Raw genomic sequence first — 14,022 nt, forward strand, 5'->3', positions numbered from 1 at the left:
TTCTACATAATTTGAAACAAAAACTATCCCACCTTAGAGATTTTAGGTAGAACAAGTTTACAAAATTTTTTTTTTTTATCTTAAAGATTATATATATATTTTTTTTGTACAATTTTGGCTTAACTGCTGCTCTGAATGTGTTGTTCTTTCAGCAATTAGTCTTTTTTTCAGTCTTAATCGATTCCTAAATTAGTTATCAATTAATCATTTTTCAACCCTACTTTCAAAGCTTATTGCACATCAATAAATACTGCAAAAAATTAAACCAAATGAATTGAAACATCTGTATTTTGATGTCACAAACTGTCTAAAAAAGACATGGACGTCTGAGCATTTAACTCTGAAAAAATCTGCAGTTTGGAAATAAAAACTATGCAGAAACTGCAGTGGTATTCCAGACTTTCTAAGTAAAATCTGGGTTTATTTTGTGTTTCAGAGCCGTTTGGTATGACCAGACATCTTACCCGACGTCGTGGCAGCTGGATCCAACTGAAGGACCGAACCGAGAACGGCGGCGGCTGCAGCGTTGCTACCTCACCATACCAAACAAATACCTGCTCAAAGACAGACGAAAACCAGAGGGTGAATAAACTTCGATTAAGTTTCTCTTCTAAAGCTTTTGCTGCATTTTTTTTTTTAAACATTTGATCTTTGTCCTGTGTTCAGAAACAGTGAAGCCTCCTCTATCCTTCCTGTTTGAGGACAAAACTCACTCCTTCTTCTCCTCTACTGTTAAAGACAAAGCCACCAGCGAGTCCATCAGGTAAAGCTCACTGATTTCCTAAATGCTACGTTGATCTCAGGAGTTAAAGAAATGTATTTCTGTTCTCAGATTCACCAGACGATGCACCAGCGTCGCCCCGTCCAGAGAGACGGCGGGAGAGTTGCTTTTGGGTAAAACCCTGACCATCACTAACAGCAGCAAAAACACAAAATACTTCCAAGTATTTTTGGTTCAGTTTCCAGTGCAAATATCCTAGTACATGTGAAATAAAACCAAACAAATGTACAAAATGCTTTTTAGAAAGATATAGGAGCTTGTTTAGAGTCAATAATACCTTGAAAAATACTAGATCCACTGGCAGACTATTCACTTATAAAATGGCAAAAATGTCTTATTTTAAGTAGCTGCATTTCTATTACAAATATGCACAAATCTTTGTCCCAAAAACACAATTTCGAGATTTCTGTTTTCATTAGCCCTTCCAGACCGAACGGATAGGCGACGATCCAGCCAAATTTCTAGTACCATAATTCCACCGCACTTTGCGCTATCTCAACAATTCTAACAGTCTCTGAAAGAGGAGACGTCGCGGTTTACAGCCAATATCAGGTTATTACTTCCTGCCACAGCAGGAAGTGAAATTAATTTGATAAAATAATCCTTTAAATTGTGAAAATAACTTGACAGATATTGAAAGTTCCAGTTGTTATGGATAAATGGGCTAACATACTTACTCACAGGACTTTTAAAGAACTGCGTACAATTAAAGTAAGCAAAAATAATCAGACAGAGAATTAAAATGTAGGCCTTAAACGGTTAAATTAGAAATTAAATTAAAATTGTGTGTGAAAGTTATTTTTAAGTTGTTTTTGTCTTATTTCAAGTGTATTAAGATGTCTGCAGACATCTTGCAGACATCTTAGACATCTTGCAGACATCTTATTAAGATGTCTGCAAGATGCTAAGATTTGGTGGTTTTGCAGTACAGGCACAGACACAAAGAGTAACACAAAGAGTAGACGTTCTCTGAATCCAACTCTTCTCTTCTTCATAGGAAAGTCTGGAATGTACTTTGTGGAGGACAACGCCGCTGATGCTCACGACAACCAAGTAAACGGCTGAGTTAGTGGACTGATGTTCCACTGATTCGCTCAGATCTAAACGTGTTTTTCATTTGAATAGATCCTTCAGGGTGAGACGGAGGCGCCGTCTTTCTCTTGGACGTACGAGGAAATCAAGGAGGTGCACAAGCGATGGTGGCAGCTGAGAGACAACGCAGTGGAGATATTTCTGACCAACGGCAGGACGTTGCTGTTAGCCTTCGACAACTCCAAGGTGATGCAAAAAGTTTTAAAATGAAATAAGACTCAAAGGGATTTAGTGGAGAACATTTACATTTCAAATGAAAGAAGGATTTAAAATTTTTCCTGCAGGTTTAATCTTTAAAGTTCAGGATCTCATTTACAAGAGAGAACCGCTTTGATAAAATAAAACAAAGCAAAAAATTACAAACACACCAACAATAAAAGTAGTAAGAAATTTACCTCAATTAAATAAGCTTAAAAACAAGAGCAAGTTTCTCTTTTTGTCTTAAACACTGCATGTATTTCCTGGGCTTAGTTTCGGGATGACGTCTACCACAACATCCTGACCTCCGACCTTCCCAACCTGCTGGAGCACGGGAACATTTCGGCGCTCACCCAGCTGTGGAGCTCCGGTCAGATCACAAACTTCGAGTACCTGACGCACCTCAACAAACACGCGGGCCGCTCGTTCAACGACCTCATGCAGTACCCGGTGTTTCCCTTCATCCTCAGCGACTACGTCAGCGAAACCATCGACCTGCAGGACACAAACATCTACAGGTGGGCTTACATCTTGCATAATGCATAGGGATAGCCATTATCTTGTATGTGTGCATGGATGTTGTCCATTTTATTACATTCTTGTTGATTTAAAGACTTTCAGCTCAGTTGTTCTTTGCTCACATTTTGATTTGCAGGAATTTAAACAAACCCATTGCAGTTCAGTCAAAAGAAAAAGAGGATCGCTACGTTGATAATTACAGGGTAATTAAAAAGATCTATTTTCTTTTCTTCAGAGTTTTTTTTTGGGAGAAAGCATGTCTATGTGTTTGTGTTTCCTGCACAGTACCTGGAGGAAGAGTACAAAAAGGGGATTCGTGAGGATGACCCCATGCCTCCAGTCCAGCCTTACCACTACGGCTCACACTACTCCAACAGCGGCACGGTTCTGCACTTCCTGGTCCGAATGCCGCCGTTCACCAAGATGTTCCTCGCCTACCAAGGTCAGTTTGGTTCTAAAGTTAAACTCAGAAAGTCACAAAATAGAGTTCAGCATTTTTGTTGTATAGTTCATGATTAATGAAAAATATATGTTCACAGTGGATATTTTAAAATGTCAGGCTGATTGTGATGTAAAAATATGAGACCATCTTAACCAGTTTGTTTTTCTCCTTAAATGTGACTCCTATCCTAAACAATTTATCTAAAAAATACTAATTTGTTACAGTGAGAAATATGGAAATATAGCAATAATGCTAATTAAGACTTTACTAAACTCAAGTGAGCAACTTTGCTCACTTCAGTTCTTTAGTTCAGGTTTTTTTCATTTTTGATTAAAAAAAAAACGTTTTTTTATCTGCACAACAAAAACAACACAACATTTTAATAGAATAAATAAGCTAAGACTTGCTATAAGTTATTATAGTTCTGAAAAACAAAATCTAGCAGGTTTGTCCTGCTTTGAATTCTTGCTATTTTTCAGCTTTAATTACATAAATAATGCCTTAGCTTGAAGGAAGCAAGCAACAGCATTTAATCATTTTCAAACAGGAGAAAAACATAACAAACAAACATAAAATAATGATCAAAACAAAGAAGACAACAACCAAAATACTCAAACAAAAACAGGGTAACGTCCAAAAGAGAGTAAGAAGAAGCACTAATCTTACTCTGTACTTTTAAAAAAACAACCAAACTTCCATTTATGAGTTGTATTCAGTGAAGCCATAATTGCAGAATACTTTTCTTTCTCTGAAAAAGATTTCATTTCTGTGGTTCTATCTGATGATAAACACTTTTTGGAGTTTTTAATCATCTCTCTCTCTCTTCTGATCTTCTTTTCATGCGATTGTAAATGTATTCAGCAAGCCGGGTGTTTAAGGTCATGAAAGGAGGTGTGTTTCAAGCAGCAGCTTGAATGTTAAATTTCATTTTCTTTGACCTCAATCAGATCAGAGCTTTGATATCCCGGACCGCACGTTTCACTCCATGAACACGACGTGGCGTCTGTCCTCCTACGAGTCCATGACTGACGTGAAGGAGCTCATCCCAGAGTTTTTCTACCTCCCAGAGTTCCTGGTCAACAGGGAAGGTGATTATTTTCCTTTCTTTATGGCGCCTTAGCAAAAGTTTTTATGCATGTCATAACTACCACATTGCTTATGAATGGCACAGGTTTTGATTTCGGGGTTCGTCAGAATGGCGAGAGGGTGAATCACGTGAATTTACCTCCGTGGGCTCGCAACGACCCGCGCCTGTTCATCCTGATCCACCGGCAGGCCCTGGAGTCGGAGCACGTCTCCCAGACGCTGTGCCAGTGGATCGACCTGGTGTTCGGGCTCAAGCAGAAAGGCAAAGCAGCGGTCCACGCCATCAACGTCTTCCACCCCGCTGTAAGGAACAAATGCACCACAAACACACAAAATCCTATGATTATTAGTCTGGTTTCTAGTGCAGAGGTCTTTATACACTTGAAGTTAGAGAAAACTAACATACAAGTTACTTTTCAGCAAGATATAGAAGCTTCTTTAAGTCAGTAATTAAGAAATACTAGTTTCACTTATAACAATAAATTTTTCTCATGTTACAAGTGAAATAATCTGCAAAAGGAACTAGTACTTTTTTAATCAATACTAAATAGTTATTTACTTTAAACAAGCTCCTATGTCTTACTGAAAATTTATTATCAATAGAAACGCCTGGCTTCTCAAAAGTATTTATATTCTATTTCTACTCGCTCAATTCTTGTTTACTAATGCAAAATAATAATAATAATGGAGGAACAGTTTCCTATCTAAGAAAGGAATTCAAATAATTGACTGCCGCTACGCATCAATGTGGCGTAGCGTGGATTTTGTGTTATTATAATTAACATTACAAGAAATAAAGGTTTGAATATTTCACTTTAAGTAATGAATCTGTATGATGAGTTTCAGTTTCTACTTTTTCACAGTATTTATATTTTTTTTTCACTGCAATGAGTATTTTTGTTTTAGTTTCTAGTACATATATCTTGGTATAAGACAAAACTTACTTACGAGTAACTTCAGGAAGAAATAGAAGCTTTATTTAAGTCAATAATTACTTAATATTGATTTTAAAAAGTTCTATTTCCATTGGCAAAGTATTTTATTAAAACAAGACATTTATCCACTGTTAGAAGTGAAATAATCTGCCAGTGACACTAGTATTTTTTTTTATTAATATAAATGAATTGTTTACATAATTCAAGCTCCTATATCTTGCTAAAAAGTTACTTGTGAGTTAGTTTTGCCTAAAAATCCTTGAAGTGCATTCTGCTTGAAGATCCATTTATCTTGTTGCTAACATGGGCGTCGTTCCTCCAGACTTATTTTGGCATGGACGTATCAGCTGTAGAAGACCCGGTTCAGCGGCGGGCGTTGGAGACGATGATCAAAACGTATGGCCAGACGCCCAGGCAGCTTTTCAGCGCCACTCACATCAGCAGAACCTCCCCAAAGCTCATGATGGAGGGAGAGCTCCCAGCAGCCATGGGGCTCCTGGTTCAGCTCGCCTTCAGAGAGACGCGGGAACATGTGAAGGAAATCGTCTGCCCGGTAAAGTTCCCATCAATGCAAAACTGAGGAGTAGATGGAAAATCATACATGGCAAATCAAATCTGAAAAGTTCACAGCCTGTTTCTAAAACTCCATTGTCCATCATCGATCGCACGACGGAGTGTTTGGGCCAATGCAGAAAATAAAAAGCAGTAAATTTGCGCAAATAAATTAAAACATTTGAGATTAATTTCTAGAAGAAGCAAGGAAACTTCTGAGCTTGAAAAAAAATTAGAAACAAACTCAGAAAATGTTTTATTTAACGTCAGAAAATTTCTTAGAAAAAAAATTTACATTTCTAAACTTTGGAAGTCTTAATTTTTCAACTTTTGGAAATTCTCTGAATTCCAAAAAGCAAAGATTTCGTACCCAAAAGTCGACTTTTGAAGCACTTTCTGAGGTTGAACTAAAAAAGTTCAGAGTTTTTTTATAGCAAATTATCAACCTTTCAGAAATTTTCAAGTTTTTTCTAAAAACTTTCTGATATTAGTCTCCAAGTTTTTGAGTTTTTTGGGGAAAATTTCTAGTACAAATATCTTCTTGCATTTTTTCTCTTTCTAAAATGACCCGAATACGCCTTTCTTTATTAAAACCATTTTTAGAAAACATATTTTGTCATTTGCATTTTCCTTTTTTAGAAGAGAAAACGAGAAAAATCAGTTAAAATTGGATTAAATGAATTTGAGATTTGGTGGTATCGCACGCTCATAGTCAGTTGGTGTGAAGTATTCCTGCTCGTCTTCCTCAGAGCCCGCTGCCCTGGATCAAAGGTCTGAAGTGGGGTGAGTATGTTGGCTCGCCGTCTGCTCCGGACCCGGTGGTGTGTTTCAGTCAGCCACACGGAGAGCAGTTCGGATCCCTGCTGGCCCTGCCCACCCGAGCCATCTGCGGTCTGTCCCGCAGCTTCTGCCTCATGATGATCTACAGCAAGGAGCAGGGTGAGGAAGAGTCACGGCGCACGTCAGGACTCAAACTGCAGCATCTGCCTGATGCCTCGCGCTCTCTGCTCTTCAGGTGTGCGCAGCATGCACAGCACAGACATCCAGTGGTCGGCCATCTTGAGCTGGGGCTACGCCGACAACATCCTGAGGCTGAAGAGCAAGCAGAGCGAGCCGCCCATCAACTTCATTCAGTGTTCACAGCTCCACCAGGTAAACAAAAGCTCAGAATAATCAGGATTACAGATGATATTTTATAAATTATATTATGAATTACATTTTATAACAAATATTATTAGATACAATGCATAGGAAGAGTATTTTTGTTGGTTTTACACATCAGTTATTTTCAACAATTATGACTTTTTTGACAAAAAACTATGAAGTAAATGATGGCAAATATGAATGTAACATGAAATATATAGTTGTTGTTTTTTTGTTACAGTATGTCATCCAAAACATAAGCCTAAGAGTGCACTTAATGATCATTAAAAAATATATAGAAATAATATGGAACATATGGATGTTTTACTTTTTTGTTGCTTTTAGAAATCAGTTTTGATCAACTAAATCTGGGTTTCTGACAAAAAAATTACAAAAAATATTTAAAAGTCATTATAAAGCAAATAATGACAAATAAAAATATGTAACAATATAAGATTTTTTTAAGTATGGCATGCAAATCTTATTAATTTATTATTAATTGTAAAAATTCATATAAATAGTATATGACTTCTTTAAACTTTTTTATTGTTATATTAAGTTTTCCAGTGGATTAAAATTACTTTGAGAAAATAATGAAATAGTTGTGTCATTATAATAAAACCTGAATATAATTAAATTGTTTGATTTATATTAACTGGTGAGATTAAGTTAATTCCTAGTAGATGATGACCATTAATAATAACCATTATTAGTGGTTAATTTAACATTTATCACTGGGTTTTAAACCTACTCATCAAGATCAGTTGTGTTTGATCTTTTTTTTTTTTTACACCGCTGACGAGCCGACAAACATGGAGGTTTCTCGCTTCCTGTCTCCTCCAGGTGACCAGCTGCGCCTGGGTTCCCGATGGCTGCCAGCTATTTACGGGCAGCAAGTGTGGAGTCATCACCGCCTACAGCAACCGCTTCACCAGCACCACAGTAGGTTTCCATGGCGATGTCCCCCACTAACCTTCCTCCTCCGCACGAACGCCGATCGCGACCCCCCCCCACCTCCTCTTCCTCTTTAGACGGCCTCTCCGTGCTCAAACGCTCGGCTTCATTAGTCACATCACAGCTGCCCTTGAAACACATTTCACTGAGTTTCTAAGTGGGATTAGGGGTCCTGCAGTTCACTCATCAGAGAGGCCTTCAGATGTGCATCAGTGCACGATACTATGTGGAGGTTTCCTGCTTCTGTGTGTCTGAAGGGCTTTTCAGCACTGGATCGCTTGCAGAGCCTTGTTGAATTTTCATTAATGGAGTCATTTTTCAGCGAAGAAGTGAAAAAATAAATAAATAAATAAAAGTCTGATACTGAGCTGAGTTACAGACGCTGCATGATCTGTTATTGTGTTGCTAACTTCAACCCTGACGAGTTTTAAAAAATACCACCAAACAGGGCAGAGCCAATCCACTAGTGCTGAAAAGACCAAAACCCAGTCTTTCTCAAACTGTGGCTCTAGTCCGCTGGCACCCCCTAATGGTCTGCGTGGTAATGCAGGTAAACGGCCACGACATCAGCTCAAAGTGCGATGCTACATCTAGTTTAACAAAGGATTGTGTTGAAAATATTGATGGAAAACTGGCTTAAAACCAAGATACAAAAAATAAAAGCTGCAGATACTGGTGGAAAGAAATCAAGTCTAGGAATATGAGGAAGCTAAGTCACAGCTGCCGAGTGTTGATGTGTCGTTCACTAGCGATTGGATTCCTTTGAACAGTTAGCAGTAGGTTAGCAGTAAAACTGACGTAAATGCAACTTTTAAGCAACTCACTGCTCACTGTAATGGCATTACTCCTATTGGTGTTTTTCATTTTTGTCACCAAAGTTTCCGATAAACCAGAGAAAGCCGCTATAATTGTTGCTGGTCATTTCTTTGACATCAGTATCTGAAATATGTCACTAAATATATCGACAAGTTGGCGACAGGGGTACAGTTAATTTGCGGGTTAGTTACACTTTTCTTTTTTATTTTACAGCCGTCAGAGATGGAGGTGGAGTCTCAGGTTCACCTGTACGGACACACAGGAGAAGTCACCAGCCTGTTTGTGTGCAAACCCTACAGCATCCTCATTAGTGTCAGCAACGACGGCACCTGCATCCTCTGGGACCTCAACAGGTCAGCGTGGTTTTAACAGTGAACACAAGCCTCGGTTTGTTTAGTTTCTGAACTGTTCCTTTTTATGTTTTTATCCCAGACTCTGTTACGTTCAAAGCCTGACGGGTCACAAAAGTCCAGTGACGGCCGTCTCTGCGAGCGAAACCACAGGTGACATCGCTACAGTCTGTAACTCTGGTGAGACCTGATTGTTCAGCAACGTTGGTCTGTTGCTTCACAGATGGATCTGGAGTCACTGGTTCTCTTCATTTTAATTTGATTTTATTTTGCATGTAGAGGGTGGAGGCAGCGACCTCCGCTTGTGGACGGTGAACGGAGACCTGATTGGTCACGTCCACTGCAGGGAGACCATCTGCTCCGTGGCGTTCTCCAATCAGCCGGAGGGGGTCTCCGTCAATGTCATCGCTGGCGGTCTGGAGAATGGCGTCGTCAGGTAATGAAGCACATCCATAAGTGTGTGGCGAAAATCTGTAAAAAAAGTAAAATAAAAATGCACAAAGTTAATCCAACAGTTCAGTTTTGAATTTTGAGTATTGATTAATTAACTGAATTTTTGTCTTTTAATGTTTTAATTTTGGGGGGAAAATCTGGATTATTTCGGAGCTATGTCAACACATCGAAGGCGGCCATCTTGTTCCACAAGGGTTTTGAACACCTCCTATTTATTTGGACTTTGAATTCAGGTCAACTCTGTGACAAAATATAAGGATCAGGCTGAGATCTTTTTTTTAAGTCTTAATGTTTCAAGAATACAGTTGTTGTAATATCAGAAAAGTAGTATGATAAAAAAAAAAAATCAAAATAATATGAGAGTACAGTCATAATATTACCAGAATAAAAATGAAGTCGTAACTATATAAGAACTCCTTTTTTCTCATTAAATCAACTTTTTTCTTGTAATTTTAAGACGTTCTTCTGGTAAAATTGCATCTTTATTCCGCTATTATTCTCGTAAATAAACAGAAATTCTCATTGTCTCCATCTGACAACTCAGAGAAGGGAGGATTGAAATAAAAGCCATTTTTTGAAAATATTTCCCATGTCATTTATAATTTCTTTATTTGGAAAAAAAAAGGGAACAATTGTATTGAAATTAATTTTTTTTTTTGTAAAGTACCTCAAAATGACACCTGTTGTGAATTGCCGCTATTTAAATAAATTGAATTTCATTTTTTTTCTGTCCAGATTGTGGAGCACTTGGGATTTGAAACCAGTCAGAGAAATCACCTTCCCCAAGTCGAGCAAACCCATCATCAGGTAATTTAGCAACACGACGATCTTCCACCTCCTGATTACTTCATAAATACGTTGCTGATGCGCGTCTCTCCTGGCCACCGCAGCCTGACGTACTCGTGCGACGGCCACCACCTCTACACGGCCAACAGCGAGGGGACGGTGATGGCCTGGTGCCGACGGGACCAGCAGCGCATGAAGCTGCCCATGTTCTACTCCTTCCTGAGCAGCTACGCGGCCGGCTGAGCGAGTCTGATGTTTACCGCTGTCCACTTCCCAGCGAGATCGCCTTTCTCCTCTCCCGCCTCCCTCTGCTCCTGTCTGCACTGACGGGGAGGAAAGGACGCACCAGCATGGCGTCCGTCTCTCCGAACCCGCCCTGACTTTTAATAACTCCATTCCCAGCTGAGCAAATGCTACCACACCCAGCATTAAGAGAACAAGATGAAGCGAGCGTTATGTGTAAATAGATTTATATTTATAAAGTAAAATACTGGAGGAGTGGATGAATTTTCAGCTGCAACAGACACTTTTTCCTCCTCTTTCCCTTTTTTTTTTTTAACTCTGATTCCTTCTGTTTTCCATTTTATTTCATTTTTTTCGCTCTGTTGTATTTGTTCCCGGGTACGCTGCTATTGTCTGAGCAAAGCCGGAACCAAAAAGAGAGAAAAACTCCCCTCTACCCCCCACCACCCCACTCGTCTCTCGCCTCACTGCTGACAGATTCCTGCCAGAGCTGGAGCGTGTCGTGCCGACGCCGCGGTTTCCTTTCTTTGTGCCCGACACCGGGAGGCGTCCCGCTCTGCGTGAGGCGGCTGTCGGCCCCGCTCTGGTCTGAACAGCGGTGTCACGGCCCGGCCCGCCTCGCTCTGCGGCCCGGCTCAGAGGAGGAACCGCAGGGGAGACAGGATGCCATGAATTGCACCTTGTGCTGCCTGTTGTTCTGTACTACTTCTGCATGCCAGGATGATGCTGACCTTAACTTTGTGAATGCAGAGATGACATTTCCAGTCATGAGCTCGCCGTCTTAATGCCTACCTGGGCTGCTCATGTCTTCTTGCGTTTAGTAAATCTCATATTTATGTATTTATTTAAAACTGAAGCTCATGTTCCATGTTTTTTTTTGTTGTTGTTGTTTTTTTGCTGGATTTAACTGTTAAAAAAGCCACACTGCAAAAACACAACAGTATTTATGTCTGATTTCAAACTCCAATAACAGTACAAGCTCAAATAAGTTTGCTTTAGATATATAATTCCTTAATATTGATTTTTTTTTTAAAGTACAAGTTTCAGATTATTTTACTCATGCAAAAGCATTTTTACATGTTATAGGTAAAAAAAAATCTGCCAGTAGAACTAGAAGGCATTTACTGAAACGTTGAAAAGTTTGTACACTTGAAATAAGACAAAAATACTATATTTGCTCTAGAAACCAGATGAAAAATATTTGGTAGGATTTTGTGTTTTTGCAGTGTACTGTCAGGCCTTTGCTCTGAAACTCAAAGAGCATTAAATGCTTACGGAGAAGGACCAGAATCTGATCCGATCCAAAACCGGGCCGGCATGAGATTATCATGAGATGATGACCTGGAAGAGAAATATCGAGATTTTATGGGTTTTATAAGAAAGTAGAACAAAAATAGCATGATTTATTTACATTTTATTTAAAACAGTGAAGCTGCTGCTGCTAAAACTAAAATATTGCACATTTCTAGAGATACACCGATCAGCCAACTAGAGATTTGAATCAGCTCTACTCCTCTTTTTTGTATTTATTAAATGAAACTAATCTGAGCAATCTCAGTATTTTTGGTTTACAAACTCCAAACATTCAGAAGCTGAATAAAAATATCAGTTAATCTAGTAATTATGGTTCATAACTGTGACCTCTAAGTAAAACCTTTTATCTTTTTTTATTTTATACTTTATTGTCCTTAACAAGATCCAAATTAATAATTTTTTTTTTGAGATCTTAAAGCAGAAAATTGGCATCTTAGCCACAAAAAAACTAAGAATAACATCAACATAAAGTTACTGTTTTGGTAGAACTGCAGAATAAACCACCTGCTAAATTTAACAGTAGTTTGGTGTCTAAACGTTTTGGAGTTAGTCAGGCTATCAGCTCCTGTGTGTCCTGCTGAAATGAGTTAGTGTAGATATAAGGGGCGTAGGATGATCCTCTGTTTGTTTTCACTCCACGACTGTTTGCGTTTTCTGTAATATCTCCAATTTCTCTCTGATCCTTTCAGTCAGCTGACTGGCAGTATGCAGCAACAGGCAGGGGAGGGGAGGCGCTGTGTGGCTTTACTCTGCCATCTTTTTCAGATGTCTTTAAAACACAGGAACAGTATGACTTAAAGTTATTGCATTAATGTTTTTAAACCGTAACCCTGGTAGCAGTAATTGGTCCTCGTTAGGCCCTTTTGAGTGTTAATAAAAGCTTTTGGCTGATTGCAGTTCAGTTGAAAGATGAAGCTGAGGTTTTTCTCAGACTCTGTTAACACTACACTGATCAGTCCAGGGAAATGGAGGCCGGCCTTTTGACCTTTGAACCCACCAGAAGGTCCACATGTCTTCGCTCTACATTCCCACCAAACTCGCTGCACTTACATGTTGGCTGTTTTTAAGCCGAATATTTGTCAGAAGCACTTTTTGTTTGTTTACCAGAGTAGCAGAATAATCTGTGGTCTTAATGTGAGCAGGGGCTGTGACTCAATGCTGCACATAAATAAATACCTGGAAGCAATATCTCACTCACAAGAAATGTCTTATTTTATTTTTTTAGATCTCCTGCCTCTGTGTTGAATGCAGCATGAAGGAAAAATGCCTCACTGGTTGATTTGTCTTAGAGAAAGGGAAGTCTTCGTTAATCATCATTCCTTCGTCTTCGCCTCAGTGACTCTTGGGGAAAGTGTCACGTTGTGTTGCTTGTTTACCGTCTCCAATGCTTATCTACAAATCCTCCTCTATCTTCTCCTTTGCATCAAAGTTTTTTGTTTTTCAGTTTCTAATTTGTTTTGTTACATGAAAGGAAGTCAAATAAGGCTGCGTGTGACAGAAGAAAGTTTTATTTTTCCTGTTAATAACTTAAGCTATGCATAATTTAAGATCATTGTCTTAGTTAGTATTGTGTTTTTTTGCAGATTGGCATCATGGCTCTGTTGTTTTTCTTCTTTTTTTGGTGTACATATGTGCGTGTCTGAATGGACAAACCAAGTGATAAATATTATAAATATATATATATATATATATATAAATATCTGAAGAAGTATTACGACACCTTGTTTTTATTGTGTCCATTTCTATGAGGAACAAGCATGAGAAAATCAACTGATTTATTCACACTGCCTTTAAAAACTAAATAAATTCTACTTTGAAGAAGAAAAACATAGAACAATCCAACCTTTAATTTAATACTTGTAGACTCTGCAAGTCCTTTTGTAATGTGCAAAATTCACATTTGGCACGATTTTGTATCTACATTTAGGTTTCTAAACAAATAAATAAACCTTCAGCTGTGTTTTGCCATTAAGTTCATTCTTTTTGACCAAAACAAAGATATAAATATTTTTTTAATAATCTCTTGATATATATACATATTAAATCATATCAGCAAAAGTTGTTAGGAGCCATTGTTTTGGAATAGATAAAAGGGTGGATAGCATTAAAAACTTGGAAGTGATTTTGTGACTTAATAAAGAATTGAGATTGGGAGAATACACCATGTACCATCAGTGGTGCTGTGGGCTGCTTCTCTTAAAAGTTGATAAAGGTCCAAAATAACCAACTAAATCAACCTAAAAGTGGTTCATCAGACACAAAATCCGCTTTCTTTCTCAGCCTCTTGATCCCCAGATTTACATCCAGGTGAGCTGAAGAGAAATAAAAGACATGTACTCAGGTTAGATATTGAATTTA

At 38.5% G+C, this 14,022-nt stretch overlaps 1 protein-coding gene across 3 annotated transcripts in view; it reads left to right on the forward strand.

Annotated features, from left to right (window-relative positions):
* The window catches only part of lyst (lysosomal trafficking regulator), a 71,281-nt gene extending 58,697 nt beyond the window's left edge, over window positions 1-12,584 (forward strand). For all 3 annotated transcript variants that reach the window (XM_055029392.1, XM_055029394.1, XM_055029393.1), the window contains 19 exons: window positions 437-582; window positions 667-763; window positions 833-894; window positions 1,779-1,834; window positions 1,907-2,059; window positions 2,345-2,589; window positions 2,727-2,793; window positions 2,876-3,032; window positions 3,980-4,120; window positions 4,204-4,421; window positions 5,376-5,606; window positions 6,355-6,544; window positions 6,621-6,757; window positions 7,592-7,690; window positions 8,732-8,871; window positions 8,951-9,048; window positions 9,148-9,304; window positions 10,057-10,128; window positions 10,212-12,584. In XM_055029392.1, coding sequence (XP_054885367.1) covers window positions 437-582; window positions 667-763; window positions 833-894; window positions 1,779-1,834; window positions 1,907-2,059; window positions 2,345-2,589; window positions 2,727-2,793; window positions 2,876-3,032; window positions 3,980-4,120; window positions 4,204-4,421; window positions 5,376-5,606; window positions 6,355-6,544; window positions 6,621-6,757; window positions 7,592-7,690; window positions 8,732-8,871; window positions 8,951-9,048; window positions 9,148-9,304; window positions 10,057-10,128; window positions 10,212-10,350 — 2,605 coding nt within the window. In that variant the 3' untranslated portion in view covers window positions 10,351-12,584. The remainder of the gene's footprint in view (window positions 1-436; window positions 583-666; window positions 764-832; window positions 895-1,778; window positions 1,835-1,906; window positions 2,060-2,344; window positions 2,590-2,726; window positions 2,794-2,875; window positions 3,033-3,979; window positions 4,121-4,203; window positions 4,422-5,375; window positions 5,607-6,354; window positions 6,545-6,620; window positions 6,758-7,591; window positions 7,691-8,731; window positions 8,872-8,950; window positions 9,049-9,147; window positions 9,305-10,056; window positions 10,129-10,211) is intronic.
* Window positions 12,585-14,022: the final 1,438 nt, after the last annotated feature.

Source organism: Poeciliopsis prolifica, unplaced genomic scaffold (assembly GCF_027474105.1).
Source record: "Poeciliopsis prolifica strain line A6 unplaced genomic scaffold, Auburn_PproV2 SCAFFOLD005, whole genome shotgun sequence".
Taxonomy (NCBI): domain Eukaryota; kingdom Metazoa; phylum Chordata; class Actinopteri; order Cyprinodontiformes; family Poeciliidae; genus Poeciliopsis; species Poeciliopsis prolifica.